We start from the raw sequence: 24,262 nt of genomic DNA on the forward strand, positions 1-24,262 counted from the left end.
CCATCCACAGCTGTACATTTTCAGTGTGAAGAAACGATACTTTTAAGTTAAGAGACACTTTTTCAGGCTACCCACTGATGTTTTATCTCATAAGTGTGTCTTTTAAGGGTCTCCAGATTTCTGCTTTTGCCCAGTCTACCGTCTTAGCCACTTAAATAACGCTCTTTATTTAACAGAGTTTCTCTCACTTTCATTTTCTCTCTCCTTGCTTTAAGGATGTGTCTGTTTGCTGGCCAGGGGTTTTCTGGCTTGACAGCAGCTTATGTTTATAAGTAACACAACATGATGTACTCTCAGGACATTAGTTTGGACAGGAACATTGCAGCACGACAGCCCAGGAGAGAGCAACCCTCAGGGAGTGAATTGTGCTATATGGATACGTAGTGTGCCGCTATGCACTGGACACGTCAGTCATACCACCTGCACCTGCTCCAACTATTTGAATCCCAAATCTCGAACAAGGAAGAGAGACAAAAAATCTCAAGTTTTTAAAAAACTAACCAGCCAGAGACAGTTAGACTGCAGAGTGAGTCAACGACAGTGTTGACTCTGGATTTCTTTCACAGATACCCAACCATCCACACATTTGCTCACAGTTGTTTAAGTATGCTTATCACAAACCAGTGGCCTACATACAGTGTAGGGCTTTGATATTAGACAGAGGATTTTGGTCAAAAGAGGACAGATGGAACAAATCATTTCTGGCAGTCACATCCTAAAAGTTAGAAGCGATCCAGCCATCCTTCAAGGAAACTGGAGCAAATAGGGTGGCTACAATGTGCTCTTTAGCAATGAGCCGGCCTGTGATTTAGCAGGTTTGAGTGCAAGTGCTTATTAACAGCTGAAAAACCTCGGGATACATAAGTTTACGTATTTAGTACATTTCCTACAACAGGAATGGACTCAATCTGAACAAAAGAATAATTTCAGCAATACAGTAAAAGATGGCGAGGAGGATTAATCATGATAATTATAAAAAAAGATTTACTCTTTTAATCTAAACTGCTCAAATAAATACTTGACAAAAAGAAACATGAGTAAGCATTATTATAGGGTTATTATTATTTTTTAATTGTGATTAATCATACAACTATAAAGTATACAGCTCTGACAATTTCAGATTTTGATGAAGACAAATGAATCCAATTTTATGCCTCTTAATGGCATCCACATTTTTTCCCGAAATCCAAAATATTTATTACATTGGTATTTTTTTTAACAGAATTTATCATAAAGGCTTAAACCAATAAGCAGGAACAGGCTCTTAACACTGACATGTATGAAATCAAACAGTGGCCCCTTTAGACATCCTGCAAATACAGAGAGAGGTTGATTTGGAATCCAAGCTGAAGCAAAATTTGACTTTGTATTTTCTAACATGAAATATTTTTTGAGAGTATTGTGGGAGGGGGGCATGCTTGATACTTAAGCAACAGCAGACTTTCTCATGATTATCGGAGATGAAGCAGGAAAAAAAACCCATCTGGACGTGACTTATTTCAAAGCTCTGCTGCAGCTATAGTGCTTGGAGAAATATGGCTTGCTGTGATGGCTGAATGTAACTGGCCAAATTGGATGCCAGTACACAGTCATAAACAAACAAACCGGCGTTTACCTCTTGTGCCTATTGCATTACTGTCCGATAGGAATAACAAGGGCTGTGTTCACTGTGTTGCGTTGGATATGTAATAAATTAAGACCCACAATTTAATTTGCGTTTGTTTCAGTAATTCGATTTGTTTTTTTAAGCATGATCAGGCGTAAGATTTCATCAGTCTGATGAAGCTGCACACTATTCCCTGCTTTTTATCTGTGCACCCTTTTGCTTTAATCCTTAACGTAGCTCAGATTTCTTTTCACAATGTGCAGATGATGTTGTGACCCCTGTTTTAGCATTTTATATGTATGCATGCGGATCTGTTTACACAAATACCTCCTCTTCCATTGTGCCCACTATGTCCTTTATGGGTTTACATCTGCATTTTTAATATGCTTGCTGGTTTTATTGTATCAAATAAAAACCACCCCCCGTTTGAGACATGGCTGTGCAGCGCTACACGCAATGCTTACCTAACAAAATATTAATCAACCTCAGGGAGTTGTTCTTGAATGTGAGATCTCTTTGGACAAACAACAAAAAGACTCATGCACAATACATCTATCCTGTGAGCTGACTGTGCTGTAAATTCCTCTGACAGAGCACAGGTATAACTCTTACACTCCCTTGTGCTCACAGGGCCAACAACTGATCATATAGCTTTTCTTAGTTCCTCTCCAGTTCCTCCTTAAATGCCCTGACACGCTGATGCTCCTGATTTACCACTTCACTGAACCCTAACCATGACATTTCCTCTGCTGCTGGGGGTTGTTCCCTCCTGCTTTGCTCCCTGTCCCCCTACCTCTGCCTGTCTGTCTCCCTCCACCCCTTCTCCCTCCTGCTTATTCCTACTCCTCTTAGTTGTGTCTCATAACATCTCTAAATATAACCAAGCATGTCTACCTCCTCTCCTTCCTCTTCCTCTCTCTGCCTCCTCTTCATCTCGGTCCTGTCTGACAAATTTAAGCGTGCCTAGACGATCTGATCTGACATGCTTTTACATAACAATTCAATCCACAGTACCTTCCACCTCCTCAGCACAGTGAGACCCCAAGGTGTGTTACTGGCATGGACGCAACATCCCTGATAGAGAATATTATGAGATCTGTGCAACCACAATCCCGGCCTCTTGTATTTTAAATATATCTGATATGTTTTGCGGCTTTGCACAGGGAGATCAGATGTGACCTTAGCATTTTCATCTCACGCACACGCACACGCAGAGGAAAAGAAGATAGAAACCTATATTCACTGTAAAATCTTCTCACAGAGGTAAGCAGCTAGAGAGGCCATAGTAACGCTTAAATAATAACCTCAAAGAGTTATTACCCTTGCTGGCATTATGCCGTTGCACACCTTCTTCCTCCTGCTTGGTGATTTATCTCCTGCCTGCCAATAAACCTCAACATGAAAATGTCACATGTGGGAAAAGGCTGGGCTCAGCCACAAGCCCATACAGCATAAAGAGCATCTAGATTCATTAAATTGTCAGTGTAAATTTTGATCGGGGGGTTGTTTGCAGACTGAGAGGGAGTAACTGTTGAGGGGAGGGTCCATGGAACAAACAGAATGAAATTGCAAGTGGTGTTGGAGGAAGGAAGAAAGCTACGAGTGACGAGGGTGGAAAGAAAAAAGGAGAGGGGCCAGATGGAAGAAGATTGAAAGAGGCTAGGATCAGGATGACACTGCGAAGAATGAGTAAGGGTAATGGCCCAGCGACTGGTGGATGAAGCTCAGAGGAAAATCTGTCAGGGTGAAGGTTGAAAGTAGAGTGCTTTTTACAAGAAATGGGTAGGAAGACTGACGACCTGAGTGAAATGGGATATTAATGAAAAATAGGAGGAGTGGAAACATGGTTTTATCCAGGGAGGCTCAAGACAGAAAATCACCATCTAGGTCAAAGGACAATCTATGTTAAAGTATTTCTTATTTATATTTGCTTTGGGGATTTTTTTAGCTATTGCAAGACTTTCATGCCTAAGTGAGTGTGTACCATTACCTAGAATGTCTTGTGTTTGAATCACACTTTGGCGGGTGACCTGCACACGCTGAGAAAGTTAAACGAACAGGAATCCCGCTGATTGTTTCTAAATCAAATGATATATCTGAGAATGGGGTATTTCCCCTCAAGCCTGCTGTGACTTTAATCACAATTAATCCCAATAACCATTTTTTTTAAGGGGTTGACGATGGGGGCTGCAGTTGTACCAAAGATCCTCCACATCATCAGCTAGAGAGAAACAGTGGACATAAATAAAACTGGCAGCCCCTCGGGTATCTCTCTCCCTAAATAACCTGGGAGCTGTGAAGGAGTCACTAATTACCCCTCCCGCCAACGAGAGGGGAACAGAGTAACGGCCAGTCACACTCGCGCACAATCAGCCCAGGCCTGTCAGTGTCTGAGGCTATCAGAGGCAGATAACAAGGCACAGATCCATAGATCTTGTAAAGCGAACAACAGCATTACGCCTGACTGCCAGTAGCACAGACAGGAAATGGAAGTGATACATATACGTAACAAGGCCATAGATTGTCAAAAACAGACTGCAGAATCAGAGTGACGAGAACATACTACTAACTACAGCGTGGCGGACAGACTGTCACACAGTGACCAGATGAATCAGAGAGGATGTCACCATGGCAGATCATCATGGACTGATACGTAGCAGGGCCACAGACTGTGCGGGAGAAGGAAAAAATCTGTAAGACACACGCATATGAGGAATATGATAACAGTCACATTGTGTGCTCATGAGAGAAATACTCAACACAACCAGTGCTTTTGCTATCTAAGTCATTTAAAATCCTCTTCCAATGTGTGTGTGAGGAATGAGAGATATGGGTAAAAACTCAAAATATCTATATTTTTCACCAAATACCTTGATATTTTTGCACTAATTTAGGGATGACTACTGTTTTTTTTTAATAAATATATTTAATAAATGATCAGCAGTAATGACTAAGTAGATATAAGCAATAGAAAAGATTGAAGAAAATAATTACTTTCCTTGTATTTAATATCAAAATATAACGATATCCAAAATCAATTTCAATATTTGTCTCCAACTTCTCTGAAAAGTCCTTTCTCAGTATTTGTGCTCTGGAGGCTTTCCTCCAGGTCTGGCCCTTCAGAAATACTTGTGATGTCACAAATCCTGCTATTATAAGCTCCCCCTTAAAATCAGATTTTCAAGGAGCACAGAGAAAATGTACTATGTAACCGAATGTGAAAACAGATGCAGCATTCTAAACTCTGCACATCATTCTGCTCAGTGAAACATTCAGCTTGAGGAAGTTGACCAAAAACACACTTTTGCCTTGAGGGGGACTTTAAGAATACTGTTAGTAATACCTACACTTTAGATTAATATCACACAGATGTAAACTAGAAGTATGCCCTTCAGCTAGTGTGAGTGGATCTTCTTGTTTTTCACTTGTTTTGAAGGAGTATCCCGCTATGGTTGATGATGTACCCAGTGTTTTCTCCATACGCTGTTCCTCTTTTGCCACCTCTGTCCTTTCATTACTTTTTCTGATTGATCTTCACTTTTTCCTTTCTGTGTTGACCCTGTGCTCATGCATTTTTAAAATAGCTGCCTATCTTATATCTTCTTCATTACCCAGAGGAACAAACACATTGTGTTTCAATGGAAATGCAATAAGATGGAAACAATTACAGTCTCTTACACCTCTCCTTTCTCTCTTTGTCTTCCTGCTCTCTTTAGGAGCTCACACTGTCTTCAACCATGAGAGAATGAGTCACTGAGAGTGCTGCGAAAAGAAAAGAAGATTGAAAGCGCGTGATAAAAGGAAGGAAGTGAGAACAAAAAAGTTGAAAGAGATAGGCCATTATGGGGAAGCATGCAGGCCCATCCTGTACTTTGGCCATCCAATCTTTTAAGGGCCCAGGGGACAAAACAGGTGGAGAAGAAGACAAGCCAATGTGATGGACGTAGAAGGGATGGACAGGCTGCATTCCCTTCCACCCTGCTTATTGGCTCGTAACCTCTCCGGTTCCGGAGTTAACCTCCCTGGAAAGTTACAGAAAAACTAGAATCAGTAGCAAAATGTTCAACTTCAGAAGACCCAGAACAGTTTGGACACAACTCACATGCGCAATTTGAAGAATATTTGATGCTGCATATATTTATTTTTGTACAAGTGTAAGTGTAAAGAAAGACCCATTCTTTGGGCTAACATTTATCACCGTGATCTATACCTAATTTTTACTTGCTCTACTTAATATTGCTTCATCTTGAGCCGTAATTATCGGAATTCATCTTTTCTTGAGGACAATCTTCATTGCAAAGTTGGTCCTTTGTGTATAAATCTGTGATAACCTGCGCACAATCCATTAAAGAGAGAACGAGCAGTATTGAGTTTGCTCTGGGATGAAAGCGGAACTCAGTCAATCAATTGTATGGATTTCTCACAGTTGTAATGAATATATTGCAAGTGGGAGATTACTTTACTTGTTGACACACTGACTGACACAACTAGGCCTTCATAACATCAAACTGCCTGCAGAGCCTTTGGATGTTGGGGGACAGAGAGAGGCAAAAGAAATGGTGAGCAAAGAGCCCAACCTCTTGCTCACAGGCCAAACCAACGGCAAGAGCACCTTGGCAGATAAACTGCCAGGAACAATGACTGTGCGCTCTGTGCTGCTCAATCGAGACTCCCCAGATATTGAGAGTCGTCTCAAGCGACGACGTAACCGCACCCACCAGGTCCGCTTTAAAGACCTGGAAGATGGTAGCAGCAGCAGCGGCAACAGCGGAACAGGAGAAAACAATAGCCATCAGAGGCCTGCCACAGACTGTGACAGCCCACATCCTCTTCGTAAACACAGCAGCAGGTCCCCCAAGCCTTGGACTGAGAGGGATGGACCACTGACTGATGATCTACCTGGTCAAACCTCTGTGGTGGGGGCAGTGCGTGGGGACATGGCAAGTACTATTGAGGTGGTGGCTGCTTTTTTAGCTAGGGCCCCTCCTCATCCATTAACACCAGGTCCTACACGTCGATGCTGGGCTCCACCACAGACTAACTCCCTAACTTTGCCAATGACACGCAAGCCCAGTACCAGCACCAGCACAGCCATCCAAACCTCCCCATGCCTAAAAAAGCCCCAGTCCCTTTCTTCCACCCACGCACGTAGCCACAGCCTTGGGGACTCCGTTGGAATAGATGGGGATGATGAACATGACTCTCAAGATGAGTACCTTTCACATAATCATGTGCTGCTGCCTGTGTCCAAAGATCAGAACGGTCCTCCTGGGCCTGTGGAGCGAACTGTGGATCGAACTGTGGTCGAACGGAGGTCCAAAGTCTCTAAGACAGAAATGAAATCGACTGTTGCTGTCATAAAAAACTCAAGGCACAGCTGTCCTCCATCAGTCCTTCACAACACTGAGCCATGTCACTGTCCCTCTGTATCCTGCAGAGATGGCCCCAAGCGCCAGGGAAGCATCACTCCTTCATTGGTCAGGAGGAGAAAGCGGCTGAATAGGACAACAAGTGATCCTGGAAAGGAAGTGTACTACTGCACCACACCCACTCAGACTGAAAGCCCCAGTCAATCCCTGCCTCCCTCAAATACCAAACTCTGTACCACTCAAGTTCAAACTGAAAGCCCCTGCCCACCTCTAAATTCAAAGTATTGCACCACCCAAAGTCAAACTGAGAGTAAACGTCAGATGCCACTTCAAACTGACAAAAAATCCACATCTCAACATCACACCGGAAACTCTCACTCATCATTACCATCAAATGCTGAACAGTGTACCACTCAAGTACAAACAGAATCTCTCCATCACTCTTCTCCTAATCATCAACCTGGCACTACTAAGACTCAAACTCACAGTCCTTGTGCTTCCCCACCTCTGACGGTACCACCCAACTCAATACAAATTCAATCTGATAGCCCTCAACCCCCAACCACAACACAAGAGCCCACCACCACCCAAATAACTACTGTGCCTTACTTTACTGCTCCACCAACTACAAATGCACCAACACCAACTCCTGAACACTGCGCTAAGCCATCTTGTTCCTCTTCAGCCAGGCCAGCTTGTGCCAGCCCACCTCCACCCATCGTACTGCCCGTTCCTTGCTCCACCTCTGCATCTTCTGTTATTCAACATCCTATCCCTTATTATACTGTTGTGTTGCCACCAACAACGACCAGCATGGCTGTTGTCTGCTCCAGTTCTTCCTTAGCTGCACCATGCCCTACTCAACATTCCCCTATCTCCAACTTAGTATCATCAACTCCCCTCACCTGTTCAACCCCAACCCCAACTGTAACCCCCTATGTGACTCCCCTTGACCTTATAAGACTTCGAACCCCTACCCCAAATGTAGAACAGCAATCAACACACAACGCATCTAATGCTGCACCAAATTTAACACCATGTACATTTGTTACTCAGACTGCCTTGACTTGCACCTCCATATCATATTACACCACAACACACCCAGTTGTCCCCCCTCACCAGAATTCTGCTTCGCCTTCTTACGCCACTCTCATACAAACTGTATCTCATTGCAATATCCCATGTCAAGCTCTGCAAAATACCTCTTCTGCCAGCATAGGCATAACCCCTTACTCCTCCCCAGTCCCACAACTAAAATCTTGCACTTCTCCGCCTCCACTTGTGAAAACGTATCCGTCTGCTCTTCCAAATACACAACCTTGTGCAACACCAACTAAAGCTGTTCCTCTATACTCTTCCAAATTTCGTGCTGCACCACCATACACCCCCCCCTCTCAGACCCCCTTCAATTCTCAGGATAAGAGGGGCATTCGACTTCCACCTCCTCCCCCACCACCTCCACCATACACACCACGTAAAAAGGGAAATGATCCTCCAGGTCCTGCAGTCCGAACACCCATGCTCAGGGCAGACAGCAAGGCCACAGAGAAGGATAAAGACAAGGAGACAGAGAAAAAGGAAGATATAAAATGTACAGACTCACCAAAGCTCTGTGAGAGAGCCAGCTCTCTGAAGCACAGAGCTCAAACTCCGCCAGTTTCTGTGATGAAGGGAGAAAAGCAGTCCTCCTCATCCTCTCCTGCCAAGGCCTGTTTTAAGCCCAGCTGTCTCAGCTCAGCCCAGGCTCAGCTTGGGGCACTACACAAAATGCTCTGCTCAGGAGCCAATGCCCCCAAAAGCCAACTTCCTCTTCCTCCAAACCAGCAGGGCTGCTCTGGAGCCAGAGGTTGCTCTGCTTCCGAGGAGAGGCCTACCGCTGGACCCCTAACTGCCACCCAGGCTGATACACTAAGACAGGTCCAGGAAATTCTGGGAGGATTAGTGTCTGGAGCCAGGTGTAAATTAGACCCGGCCAGGGTAACAGAAAAGCTCCTGAGTCCCAATGGGCCTTTGCGTGATATTCGTAGCCTGCAGAACCAGCTCCACAGCCTGGAGGGGGTCCTGGAGACTAGCCAGAATACCATTAAGGTCCTACTGGATGTCATTCAAGACCTTGAGAAGAAAGAAGCTGAGAGAGATGGGTGAGGCAATATTTCATTTCAGTAGTTTACATTGCAAGAGTGAAAAGTTCATGCCTGCAAACTGAGTTTAGCTTCAAATCTGTTTTAACCAAAAACGATCAATCAGGCTTTGGTAAGGTCATAATGTTTACATAATAGCATACTTACTCTATTATTAAAAGATTATCGTCAGCCAACTGCTGACATTAGTTACTTTAAAGGCTTTTCATAATTGCATCTAATTAGCCCTGCGCTAACCTAAATTCCAAGTCTTTAAAGGCTTGTTAAACTTTGTTTCACACTAAGGCCATATTCAGAGAGACAAGAAGACTGTGTAGAGTCTGGGGTTCTGAATACTAAAATTGTAATGTGATCAAAAAAGGGCACTCAATGGGTGCTAGAATAAAATGCAGCATCAGTTAAAAAACCTTTGTGGTACATTCCAGTGTAACATTACCACTGTGCTGCGACAGTTTACTTTGCGAAGCAGTTATTTTCATTATGATTTTTTTTATTCCACTCATCTTTTGATTGATCAATTTAATTATCGTGACTATGTTCTTAATCACATTCCCCCACACTCTATTTTATAATATTACATTGTTTTGATGTCAGAAAACATGTAAAACCCCCAGATCTGTTATTAAATGATTTTGTCTTTACTTAAAAAAATACATGCTGCACCAAAGCAGGATTTGTAGTTGATGTGCAGCAAGTTTTCAGTGTTAAATTCAATGCCCAAGTACCCACACAAGGCACACAGTGGCTCTGTCACAACTTGATTGGGAAATTAATGTACCTTTTTGGATTTCCATGTTGTACTAAGTTCAAATGTATTTGGGAATAAACCTTGTTCACTTACTTAATCTCCATGTTACTTTGACCGACTTTTTCTTGGTCCATACCCCGTTTTACAGACACATCATTGGGTAGATGACCCAGGATCGCCCCATTTGTTCTCTGCACCATTTCATGTTCAATGTAGTGTTCAAAGGTAGCATTAACAACAGTGTGAAATGTTGCATAGCCCAGGGTTAAATCAAGGGTTTGAAAAGGGTTTGTCTGGGTTTCAATGTAGTGTGAAAGCCCAAGGCCAAATGAGGAGCTATCCCACATTTGAAGTTGTAAATGTGAAATGACTGGACGCCTCGGGCCAATGGCGCTGTAAACCCTGGGCTAATAGGGGCTCTCAGCTCAGGGCCAAGTGTAGTGTGAAGAGCCATCTGTTTGTCTGCAGCCAACTTTAACATCCACTGTTCTGTTAACATTTATTGAATAAGAAAGATAGACAGATAAGAAAGACAGCGACAGAGGAAAGAACAGTGGGAGCTGTTTATACCAGGTGTCCAAAATAACATGCGCTCATAATTGAGAAGCTGGGGTTTATGCCAAGTCAGTAAATTTCTTAATTAAGAATCTGGTTTCCACCTCATGAAAACAAATAAGGGGAAACTGTGAGAATATGATCATAGCATTCTTTCCTGGAATGGAGTTAACAATGGTTGTTTTGGGCACATTAATCTCACCAAATATCCACACAACTTGGCGGTAATAACCTCCTTGCATCATGTGCTGTGAATATTATAGATAGTTGTTGTTCCTAAGCTTTACTGAGATACAGCTCCTCTATTGTTAGCCAATCCCAGCATTACAATCACCGTAAATATTATGTGAGTTTGATAAGAAGGCAAGAAGTGGCGAAAATAGCAGCAGAAGAAAGAAAAAAGCAAAAGACCAGATTGAAAGCGAAGCAGAAGGCAGGGGAGCATCTGTAATTATTTCGATGAATTCACATGTCAGTCATGCAACTTTCAACTCTTGATATGCTAAAGAATTTATGTCATGTCAGACTGCGGGGGGCTTTTTGGGAGATTGGTCGCACCTATTTTGCAGCAGCGCTTTTTCTTCGCACATGTATGCAGCAGGCGGCGACAGATAGAAATCGGCATTTGGCTGTCATCATATTGGTAGTTTCAGATGCTTCATGCCTCTTAGTGTAAACCCTCTACTATCCTCATCATCATTTAATTAATCTTCTGTAAGCTGCTTAGTAATTTCTCCCACCTTATCATGCCAAAAAAAAACATGATGATAAAACTCAAGGATAGGACAGGATAGGCACAGATGGATGTGTGCCTGTGTATCCATGGTGAGGCTTGACTTTTATCTGAGCAGCGTAATCCAAATCACAGTTTTAACACTAATACCAACACTACATTTTGCAGACGTTTCAACATGGGACTGCACAAAATTCTGTCTCATAAAGTCACTTTTTCTGATTGTGCGTGTTCCAGCATAAGAATTTAGTGATGGGGCTAAGTCTAATGCATGCAAACTTGACTTTTACCTCATAAGCATTATTTTATGCCTGGAGTGAAATAGTGAGTCATGGTTTACGTAACAGCCGGAGCCTGTTGGAAGAGGTTTCGTTCATTAAAAAATGATCAGGGGTGATTTCAGAGAAGGGATTGGAATATCTGGGGTGTGTGGGCTAAAACATCAGTTTAACAAGGGAGAAGATAACCTGAATCTGTCTTTTATTGGTACACACAAACACACATTCACACACATTTACTTAAGTCACATTTGGGGTATTTACAGACACTTGTATTCATACTCTGGAGACTTACCCTAACCACTACGTGTTTAACCCTAAAACTAAGCTTAAATTAGCATTTAACACAGCTTTTGTCCTCAACTGTTCTCCAGGCTGGTTTGTGTCCCCAAAAGTGGCTTAATAATACACACACACACACACACACACACACACATACACGCACAACATTACTCTTGTACCCCTGATATGTCATCTCCGTGCTTCTCAACAGAAGACATTCCTACAGGACTGGACAGGACATTGAGAACTGTGGGACCTGCAGGGACTGTGCCTGCATCATCTACAGGTATGTCAGTACATGTGTGTGTACATTTACTGCATATTTACTGCTTGTTTTACATTTAAGCATTGAGGGCACATTGCGTGTCTGGGTGCGCAGTTATGTGCATCATGCTGTCATTTTGAATCACATCAGTTTTGGGAATTCAGTTTTATGGCTTGGTAGGATTGTCATTCTGCTCTGTGTGACAGCACAGACGGATGCAGCACTTTGAGTATGGCCGGTCGCTGCGCACACAAATACTGCTGCAGGTTTGATCACTGAACACAGTTATGACAGAAAGATTTATCACACATGCACTCTCATGCTCTCGCCCTCAAATTTAATGAGGTGAGAAACAATACAGACTTCAGTTGTGCACTCGTTTGCCCACTTTGTTTCTTCACTCCTCTGTTCTCCTCATTTTCTACCCTCCTTATCTCTCCTTCACACACACAGATGCACACAGGCAAATACACGCACTCACACACACAGGCAGATCTACTGCATAATAATTCTGCTGAGATTTGAATTGAAATCAATCAATTAACAAACATGGTTTCACAGTTTACAGGAGGGTGAAGACAGGCAGAAAGAAAAGTGGGGATTGCTTTGAAATTTAAATCCCCATCTCATCGTTGTAAATGTCAAAATCACACAAAAAAACAGGTTACTTGAAGAAATAAATCTTGCAAAGGGAGAGGAGAAATCAAGTCAAGTCAAATTTATTTCCTTAGCGCTTTTAGGAACAACATAAGCTTTTCCGAAGTGCTTCACAAAACATTATGTAAAAGTAACAGAAGAAATCATAAGAAGGACCTTGGTTTTTCATCTGCAGAGCAATAAAAAGAAGAGGAAAATAAACAGAAGTATTATCTGAGAATGAGTCAAAGTAAAATCACTAAACAAGTAAGAATAAAAAAAATGCTAATTACTAGGACTGTGTTCAAGCAGTACTCTGATTATCAAAACATTTATGGAAACACCTGAGACGGGTTATGGAAGCAAATTATGTCATAGATCTGACAAAGCATAAACAAAGGAACTGACTAAGATTTATCATTGCTATTTTGTATTTAAGAATGGGACCTGGGAAATATGGCAGGTATGCAACATCGACTGATCACTTTTTACTAATTAAATTTTTCTTCTCATTTATTATGAATCAGCGCAACCAAAGGCTTCCTGCGGCTTCATAACACGCTTGACATCAGCCTGATCATCAAGCAAATGTCATTATTCCTGATGTTGAATTACTGTAAATTACATAAATGATTCAGTCGAAACCATTATCCTAATCTGGTTATTCCCGTTAATTTATTTATAACCTGATCAATCAAGGCGCAGAAGAGGAAGAAAGGCATTGAGGGAGGAGAGAATGATCTGAGGGAAAACATCGGAGATTTAGAAATGAAACAAAAGAGCGAGAGAGAAGAGGCCCATAAACAAAATGATTCATCGAGAAACTAAACACTGCTTCATCTTGAAAAGACTACATAGAGGAAATGTCAGCGTGAAGAAGCTCCTCATCTTGAAGAAAGGGTATAAAAACAAAGATGCAGACTTTACTGAGAGAGAAGTTTGCCAACAGTTCTTGTATTTTGTGTTTTCTTGTGTTTCTCTACATAATTACACCGAATATCACACTTTGCAGCTGACATAAAAAAGCTGCTTGTTTTTACGGTCAGATGAGAACTTATCACTCCATCACCTGTCAACTCTGCATGCTTCTTTCATGTGTGACAAGAGGATTTTCCCGCTTTGAAAGAGGAGATTTTCTTTTCTTTGAGGCTCAAGTTGAGCCGAGTCTAAAAGGAGAATTTGGCAGTGGTTTAGAGAAAAAGGTGTTTGGGAAAGAGAGAGATAAAGTGAAGGCTGGGAAAAAAGGAGTGAGTGATGGAAAAGCCATAAAATCTGACAAGACAGATTCCATCAATTAAAAAGCTTCTTGAAGGAGTCTTAAGTCCTCAAAGAAAAGTACGGCTCAGCACAGCACACAATATCAATCTAGATGAAAGCTCTGACAGGAATGTGTTTAAAAAATGCAAATAACTTCAGATTTATATATTGTCCTCATGACCTGGCAGGATCAAATACTACAGAGTTTTATTTAAAGTCCTGTAATCAATTTTTTATATTATGGATGGATGAAATAATGACGTGTAATGGAAAAGCAACACACTCATTTCCAAGTCATCAATGTTCGATACTGACCCTGTGCTTCGAAAGATGACGCGATAGGTAACCTGCATTTTAGAAATACCTCCAAAAAAAAAAAAAAAACAGTCTTCAAAGAAATATGTTGTATGATGTGTGAATGTTAAAATTGAGTTCAGGTTAGATTTAGGCACAAAATACCCTTGGCTAGAGGTTCAGTTCCACAAAATTTGCACATACTCAGGCCCGGAACCTTGACCAATGCATTTTCACACGCTCACAAAAATGAACAACAAGAAATAAATACATCTCAACTTAGAGATTTGGTGTTTAGGTACTGAAATTTAGTATTGAATGACCAGGCCATACCCAGTCCTACCCAGCCCAAGGTTCAATACCCGCTCCTACCATTCCATAGGTTTAATACCCAGACCTACCGTTCCCTAGGTTCAATACCCAGGCTTACATGAACATGAGTGAATATTTAGATAGATCTGGTGGCCGTCTGGACCACCTGTGGACAACAATTCGGCAGACTGTAAGGGGGTTGTGTGGCCTGGCATGGGGCAGAACATCGAGGTAAACATTGCTCTTTAACACACCAAAAGACTTCCACCAGCAGTTAATTACTAGGAAATAACTCTTGATACCAGCAGTGGGCAGTAGTCTGTATTCATCATTCAAAACAGGAAAGTCCTTGGACTGGGGATGTAAATAAAACTGCATTTCCATCATGTCCATTTTCACACCATTCTTGCTTTATTTCGTTAAAAAAAGATTCTTCTAATCAAGACTTAGTCTGATGAAAATTTGCAAATGGCTCTCGTGTTGTCAGGAATAATAATACTAGAGGACATTGAAGGCTTTGTGCATCCCTTTTGATGAAACTCTTGCTTCTTTACTCACTTCTCATTGCCTTGTGCACTGATGCTGAAGCTGGCCAGCCAATCAGAGTGATTTCTCTCACCAGCAGCTTCACTGCTTATTCAGCATGCTCAATGGGCTGGAAAAGCTGCAGGCCAGTGCCAACATGTGGGACACAACGTAAAGACCAGTGACACAGACGGTCACCAACGGCCCGTCATTGACCAGCAGCTGACCACCAGCCAGGTGTGTCCAGGATTTTAAGGTTACATGACTTTTGTTGTCATGGTTATAATGATAACTCACAATACTGTATTTGACAGGTATAGAGACAAATGAACAATGGCCTCATGTTGCAAAGTTTGGTGGTTCAAAAACAATCGTAACTCACCATTGAGCTGCAGTCAGTTGCAAAGTCTATAGTTGTAGCTCGAATGGTCTGAAATGGCAAAAAGTGACAGCAGGATTAATTCCCTCTGCAGGTAACCGTAATTCATAAAATAGAATGGACAAAATATAAGGATTACCCCCCCCCATATATATATATATATATATATATATATATCCCTGCACTACAAATTGCAGCTTTCAAAATAAATACACCTTTCAACAGATTCAATAAATGTGGACATTGTAATCCTCATAACAGGAGGATTTATTGCAGGGCTTTTGTAGTATAATGTATTAGTTTTATCTAATGTACCTAATATTCACAGGGTAAATGCAGTTCAAGTACTGTCCTGGGATTCCCCTCTATCCGTCAAAGTTGAAAATCAAGGTTGAATGTTGATGGTATGAACATATAAGGGTGATACACATGTGCTTAAGTGTGAGTTCTGTGTTTCAATGTTTTGTTCTCCAGATACTCAGGATAGCTATCAGGGCACAACTTTTATAACGATGCAAATGGAACTTTGCATGCAAAAGTAGATACTAGATGGTTACAGAATGTAACATTTTGAACACTTTGTACCAAACCAAGACTCATAAATAAGCACTTCATTTGTTCTGCTTTTAAGGGGCCTCGTATTACAGGAAGAATAATGCATGAAGTAGATTATTTATCCAGCACCAATGGCACACTAACTGTATATTAATGTGTGAATCCGATTGTGTGGCCATGCAAGAGAGTTAATTAGTGAGCGCTGTTGTGAACCGCCCCCACCCCAAACCCCCACCCCCACCCCCCTCCATCATTCTTTTTGCTAATGGCGTATGTGCTGTATGGAACAAAGTCGGGAGGTCTAACAAGGAACTGTTGTGCTTAATCCCCGTGGAGTGTGCGGAGACAGCTAATCAGATCTGCTCTCCGCTTTATCTCTGCTACACTTCTGTCTATTGCTCGATCACGTATTTTGCTGCAGGAGCTCAAAAGGCTGCTACTTTCCGATGGATTAATGACTCTCTGGACCGTATGTTTTGAGCAAAACTACAAGTCCACTAAGACTTTTTTTTTTGTTGCTTTTTTTTTCAAAGACAATCCGTCATCACCTTCGCTGAACAGCAGATAATTGAGAACAGGGTTGCTGAGGAAGCATTCTTGCTCTTTCCTGCTGGCTGACTGTTATCTGTGGGGATGCCACTCATGCTTGTTTGATATCTGTACTGTGGCCTCATTTCTCTCTGGTTTTGTTTTCTCCCATTCCCTCTCATCTACAGACTGGACTGACTCTCTAAGGCTCCTATTTTTCAATGAATGCCTCTTCACATCACTGATATGAATATGCATGGTGTTGGTAAAGTGAACGATTCCTTTTCTGGGTCTCAAAAGCATCATAGGATGAGGGCAATAGACTCACCCTAATCCATCGGGAGGGCTTGAGATGAACATTTTGTGACAGCGCCTACAGTAACAGCTCATCACTCGCCCATTCTCACCACACACCCATCATGAATCAGCACTTCCTGACGCACATCTCCACTGACACAACATTTCACGACAGGACTGGATACTCACACGCTGTCCTTCGATAGCGATAGACCAGAGAGTGAGTTGGTGGAGCATAAGAGACTCCAGAGAGTGGGCATCGGGAAGGAAATTGGGATGTCTCTTCGTGCATCTTAATATCTCAACTTTTTTGCCTTACCACTCATCCGGTCCCTCTCTCTTTTCCTTTTTTAACAAATGCCAGTGAAATATTCATCCCCATTAATATTTAATCACAGCAGCTTTAAAAGATTTTAAAAAGTAATAATAGTGTTAAAGGACACCTGGAGACAACTCTGTTTGGTTGGGTGTGAGTGAAGGATTGATGCCAGGCACTTTACCCAGACGTGTTTCAGAGAGAATTAATTAGTTATGTTGTGGAATTTTGGCAGGAATTACAGGACATTTTATATGTCTGAACGGGATGTGCAGAGAAACAAGTACTATAAATTGGAATTGAGTACGGCAAAGTGTAGACACTTGTAAGAGCAATCTATAGTGTCTCAACTGTCACTCAAGGCTGTAAAGAGCTGTGGTGCATGCAGGCCTCATTCGCACTGCGCCTGCCCTCTGTAATGTGCTTCTGTCTACCTCCATGTCTCCAGAGTGGCACTTCTCAGCTTGGGATCACGTTTCCTTACACCACCTTTGATTCACTTTCTTATGTGGCTCAGAAGGGCATAGCAGTCCGATTCAAATGCTCTCACCGTGGTCCCAACGCTGGCCCAAGGCTACTGACGGCTGCTGGTTGTCCTAGATTTATCCAGAGGAATGTGGTATTTTACAGACATCAGTAAGAGGAGCCTGTTCCAGTGTTGTCACTTCCTCTGCTCACTCCCCCCCACCCTACACCTCTTCATTTTCTGTGCTTTTAATATAAATACATTTCACACCTAAATAGGGATGAGGCGAAGTGATGCAAACTCCCACCTCTGGAATGGGTACAGGAGCAGCAGGGAAGAGGGGTGAGAGGAGCATCAGACAGGTTTGCATATAGGCAGCTACTTACAGCTTTGCTTTTCCCTTCACAGCCAAATGAACCAGAACCTGAAAGGGTGTTTCTGCGCTGCTTATTGAGGGAAACCAATGTCTGCACTATACATACAGTATTCAAATAAGCAGAAAGATGTCCAAAAGAAGAATTGCACTTAGGCTGGGCATACACTCCTACAGTATGAGTAACCATCAGCGATGTGAAGCCAAAGCTCACGATTTATGTTGTTGCTTTCTGCAGTCCGGTCAAGACTGCTTAAGTCCTCACACTGTGTAGCAGGTATTGATAATTGCCAATAAAAAAGCTCAGAGGCAGGTAGGAGTTTGTTTACTCGACTAGCAATAACGCTAACAAGGCAACACTTGATTAATCTGAGCCATATGTGTGCTGAAATTTCAACGGTTATTTCCTGCCAACATTTGTCTAGTTCATATTGGTCGTGCAGGTGTTGGAGGAGGAAATTTCAAAAATTCATGCAGGTATGATTTTACCACAGCTTGACCAACCTGGCCTCAAATCTGTGGCACTTTCGGACTTTGTGCTGGCACAGAGAATAAAGGAAGCACAGACTAGTGGCTCAGCCTCGACTGAGCGTGAAGTCAGCCAACAAAATTTTCTGATATTTGAGAAATTCCTCCGAGGCCAGTCAGAAGCAGCTGACTGGTTCCCCCTCCACAAAATGCACACCAGCAAATGCCAAAGAAAACTGACATTTTTTCCAACTCTAAAATGTGTCTCAGAAATCAGGTTGAAAACAGGTTCAAATCATACAATGTATGCCCGGCTTAACCAGGACTTTTAGCAAAGCTGATAACCCCCCCCCCACACACACACACACACACACACACACACACACACACACACAACTGAAACCATCATTATGTCTGGAAGTGTTTCTAAAAGTATCATAAATATGCCACATTGTTGTATTTATCAAAGTCCAAGTAAAGTCAGCTGAGAAATTCATTAACATGACTCAATTTGTCAGATTAATTTAGAATCCTACCAAAAATTTTTAAAAAATCCCAGATCGAGCTGCATTGCTGCAGGGGTTTTTGTGCAAATTTGTGTTTAACTTTTTGCGTTAACAAAATCGCACAACCTCTTTGGCGTAGATTATAAATCTAAATCCGAAGTTTGTGCACATGTAGCTGAGCTCCTCTAAAACACAGTGATATGTGAGCAAATTATAGATGAACCTCTCATGCTCATTGCCACAAGGATATTTCTGACCTTGTATCAAGCCTCCAACCATTCATTAAACATTGACCAGTCTCTTCCATTACCATAACAAGAAGGTGAGCAGACCTGACTGAATAGAATATGAAATAAAGGAAAATACAGGTTAAAAAAGGGAGGAAGGGAAACATACACATTGAGTTGAAGAAGAAACAAAAAAACTAAGATAGATAAAGGATTTTTTTTTCCTGTTTCCTAGATTGCTGTTTGCGATGATGATTACGGTATGTCCAATGTAAATGTTCCGTGTCAGTGCAGGAAGTGTCTGTGCTCATTTCTTGCTCTTACATAGGAAGTCAGATCCTGTCGCCTAAGCTGGAGTTTAGATTTTTCTCACCAGCCGGAGCCACACTGGAGTTACATTTCAGTCTTGGATGATTTAGCAAAACCTTTGGTGTCCTGAGCCAACATGTCCTTGGTAGGATCGACAGAGCAGCACCTTGCAAGCCAGCTCGTTGATACCCTTTCTGCAGTGAATGAATGAACCATTTATTGGTGATAACGGTGTTCAGTTATTACCATGTTTCCTTGAAGCTGCATTTAATTCCAACCAGTGGAGACATTCAGCAAGTATGTCGTACCTGTCTTTGCTCACTAGTACATATGTGCATTACTTGTCTTGACCTATTTTATTCCTAATTTTTCATCCTTTATAATTTTATACTATTCTATTCTCACTCTCGAACTGCCATTGTTTTTCTTGTCTGTCTCTGTATCCTTTATATTGAATCTAATCCCTCCTGTCTCCTCTCATTCTGTTCCCCTTGTTTTATCCTCATCAGCTGTTACTAATACGACACCTGAATTTCCCCCTGGGGATCAATAAAAGTTGATCTTATCTTATCTGAAGACTAAATATGTGTGTAGTAACGACTGCACACATAAACCAACTCAATAGACTCGGAGAATCTCACCGTTCTGCACAACTTTTCCACCCAAACATATTTCGTTGCTGAAAAATTATTAGTATTTTTATTTTGTTTAGCAAAGTTCTCAAGCCAAGCAGTTGCCTCCTGATCCCCTGTATGGAGGGTGAATCATCCTCCTTTAATCTCTGGGGAGAGAGAAAGAGAGAGAGAGAGGGAAAGAGGGGGCAAGTTTAGATGATGTGTCCGCTCCCCTCCACATGCCCACTTGGTGGGCTCGGATCGCTGCCCCACCTCTGAATGCTTGCTAAGCAGGGGCCATGTCCTGTTCTGAATCTGAAGTTATTAATTCATAAACATAAAAGTTTAATTTCCTGTGAATACCTTTTGGGTGGGTTCATCCTTACAGCACTGGTGAGGCAATTAGAATGAAAACAGCCATAAATATAGTATCAAAAAAGAGCATTGATATTGTAAAAAAAAATCTCATACTAAATTAAAAATATTTTTAAATGTTTTTTCAGGTGAAAAACTACACTCCTTAAGCCCTAAAGAATCCAATCAGTCAATACATCTATTGATTCCTGCGATTAAGGCTGAAGCCGGTTGACATCAAGACATTCCGACTGCAGAGCCTGGATTTGTACTCCTCTAATCTTTCAAACACCCAGGTTCTCCATATCTGACTGGACATTGATCTGCGCACGAACACATTCCTTCCTCCCTGTGTATCTTCAACCAAAAATAGAGAGGGAGAGAGAAACAAGCGAGAGACAGAGATAAAAAGAAACTGATAGAAAGACAACATGAGAGAAAAATAAGAGCGGGTGTGCTTTCAGTATAACTGGATATGAGAGGCTTTCGTTTCTCTATAGAAAGATTTGTCAGATTCTTGACTTTGACCTTTTTCTAACAACCCTGTCAGAGCTTTCAGACCTATGTGCGCGCGTGTGTGTGTGTGTGTGTATGTGTGTGTGCTCCGCTTCCCCCGTGGATGAGGCAGATAATGGAGAAGTGGTGTGTATGAAATGTGTAAAGGGCAGGGCAGGCAGTTCTTCTGCAGTAATCCATCTTTACTTCAGGGCTGAGCTGCGGAGCAACAGGCACCTCACAAGGGAGAAGACAACACACTGCAGGCATCACTCTTATTCATATGAACGTGCACAGATGAACTGTTCAGCCAGCAGGAGTAGAAGACTTAAACAGCAAGAAAACCAGAAAACAGAAATGAAGCGTATTATTGTAGTTGATGTGTGCTCTGTGTTTTTCTCAATACAACACCATCAAAGAAAAAGTGGGCATGTCGCGGTTTATACATCTAAAAACAGCTTCTAGTCTCAAACCATTCACTGGAAACTGGAAACTTGAGATGCATCTTTACAAAAGGTGGATCTGTGCTATTGTTTGTGTGAAGAAATGACAGATATAGTGGTGGGTGTGAAACCGAGGGAGAGTGAGAAGCCTTGTTTTTGCTGCTTGGCAATAATCACAAACCCAAAATGGTGCCAACAGTGAATGCCAGATGGTGCCCATCGCCGTTGTGCCACGTCTTTGAAACAGGGAGGAGAGAGGAAGATCAAGAGTGGCATGTGGAACAGGGAAGCGCTGCCTCATGTGGATGATGTGTCATATAAATACTAATCACACCAGGATCACACCCACAGCTAAATTAGATCCCTAAAGCTCTGTCACTAGCGCCCACTCTCAATCCTCTCCCTTGTTTGGCACCGTGCATATGTCTTTATCAGACATGATCAGTAAATGATGGGAGAAATATTTCCACTACAGCTGGTCTTGAATTATGGAAACCTATTATTATATAGACACGTTTTATAATAGGAGTTTATTAATGGGTAAGAGATCATTTATAATTATGTATAAGCATAGATTTGTGTTGTCAGGTTGTAAAAAATCCTTCCAGCTATCATCGCATGGGGCTTGGATGCTTGAACAGCCACAGTTAAAATTAAAAGCTGCTACAAACACAACTATTAAAAAAATCCCTCCAACCCTGTGCACAATGAAAACATAACTCAACATAATTAGGAAATTTATCTCTCACTACATGCTCGCATGACACAAATGTGCCTTTTTAGTTTTTAGAAAGTTTCCGAACATATTTGATGACACATTTCGTCAAGATTTTCAGTTACTCTCGACTTTGTTGAAGCATTGTCCTCCCAGTGGACGAAGCAGAGAGGTTTTAAATAAATGAAAGCAGTTAAAATGATTTATATTCATGTGTAAGTGGCTGATGACATCAAGTTGTAATTATTATCTTGTAATTGTGACCACATGAAAGTAGGAAGTCACATGATGTAGATACAAGGAGGAAAAAACTCTGTATACAGGACAGTCATTTTGGACGCACGGGTAAAACAGGAATAAATTAGTGAAATCACGCACTTACTCTGATAAATAATTACAAAAATATCTCTGCAAAAAGTTTTTCACTCTCACATTAGCCACCCACCAGCTATTTTAGACATTTAGCCCCAACCCTGCAAAGCGCTACGTAGGGACAATGGCCCATAATGTGGCAACTACATTCTTTAAACTCATCATTTGTATGGTTTCAGGCCAGTGAGGAAAACTCTGGACATCCTAGAAACCCTGACCTGCAGTGTTTTCTTTTCAGCCATACTGTAGAAAAATATCTCGCAGCAATCTTTGCCAGATCATTTTGCATAATAAACAGGAGAAATGGTCTGGTTTTCCAGGTTAGCTATTCTCCCCACAGCTCACCTTAGCTCTGAATCATTACCCCCGAAGTCAGACAGGAAGAAAAACACTCACGCCTTCACATAAGCGCACGCGCGCACACACACACACACACACACACACACACACACACACACACACACACACACACACACACACACACACACACACACAAACAGCTCCAGTATGTTAATGTGTGTTTATGAATGGGCGTGACTCAGACAAGGATGGATTCAAACTGCCAGTCGATTCTTTTTTTTTCCAGGTGGCAAACTGCCACCCTGCCGTCGCACCTTTCTCGCTACCTCTCTCTCTTTCTTTTACACACACACACACACACACACACACACACACACACACACACACACACACACAAACACACTTCCCCGACAGCTACTCATCCATCTGAACCTTCCACTCCAGCAGCCATCACTCAATACCTCAGTGGTGCTGAGGACAAACAGGTACTGCGGGCAACCTGCCATCGCCCTCTGACTTTTAATTCACCAGTACTTCTACCACGATAGTACCTATTACAGTCACATATATGCAGTAGATCTTTAGGGGTGTATAAAAGTTTCAGTAGACGAGTGGTAGCAGGTTAAATAATCAGAATTGTTTACACTTGAGATCAGAGGGACTGAAAACTAAATGACTTATAAATGATTCAGTAAAATATATTTACACATAGCAGATGAGGAGCAGGCCTCATTCACTATTGATTTGATTATGAATATTTTATATTTCTCTAATTTTGTTGTTGGCTGACAGCATATTCTTGATGTTAACATAGTATTAACCAAGTTATACTTATTTTTTGTTAATGATTTTTTTAAATTATTAATTAATATCTCACTGAATATATCGGAGTAAGGCTGCAGCCTCTGTCTACCCATCACTGAGCTTTGGATAAATCAACTCTGTGGGCGAATGCTGAGAAAAAAAAAAATCCTGGCTTGAATGTTAGGACAGACTGGGTGAGCACACCTCATCACATATGTTGCACTAAATTTGGCTCACAACAGCCCCAGGAGGCCGAAGAGTAGATTTTAGTCCAATTTCCTCAATACCAACACTCCACACTGATCGATGCAGACTCCGTTTTGACTGCGTTACTGCACTTCTGTACACAGGCTTTAACTGAATGGAAACGACTTTGGCCACAATAACAGGAAGGATTTACCATGCAAGCTCACACTTCTCTGCTCTTGGAACGCTTTAATGATAGTCTTTTATTTGTTCTTTTATTTTTAGTCTTGAAATTGGGTATAGACATATTTCAGGAAAATATCTCTCAGTATAAATTTGACTTTTTTGGAGCACATGAAGAACCTAATGATTCTTGAAAGATTGTGTTTATCACATCTTCCATATAAAGTTGTTTTTTTTTCACATTTGCACATATCTTTGATATTTAATTTGATACTCGATTTTGCCCTTTGCAGATTCTGAGATGCAGACACTTCCTTATCAGATTATATTTAGTCTTTGGGCACACAAGTGGACTGTAATTTCTTTTTTGT

The 24,262-nt window shown here is 41.7% G+C and overlaps 1 protein-coding gene across 4 annotated transcripts in view; it reads left to right on the top strand.

Moving 5' to 3' along the window:
- The window catches only part of LOC147243831 (uncharacterized), a 42,340-nt gene that overhangs the window by 8,642 nt on the left and 9,436 nt on the right, over positions 1-24,262 (top strand). For 3 of the 4 annotated variants that reach the window (XM_086186992.1, XM_086186993.1, XM_086186991.1), the window contains 2 exons: positions 5,323-9,116; positions 11,924-11,998. In XM_086186992.1, coding sequence (XP_086043118.1) covers positions 6,163-9,116; positions 11,924-11,998 — 3,029 coding nt within the window. In that variant the 5' untranslated portion in view covers positions 5,323-6,162. The remainder of the gene's footprint in view (positions 1-5,322; positions 9,117-11,923; positions 11,999-24,262) is intronic. The other variant, XM_086186994.1, reaches the window with a different exon arrangement.

Source organism: Aulostomus chinensis, chromosome 19 (assembly GCF_037954235.1).
Source record: "Aulostomus chinensis isolate RoL2024-O1b breed Wild chromosome 19, RoL_Achi_v1.0, whole genome shotgun sequence".
Classification (NCBI taxonomy): domain Eukaryota; kingdom Metazoa; phylum Chordata; class Actinopteri; order Syngnathiformes; family Aulostomidae; genus Aulostomus; species Aulostomus chinensis.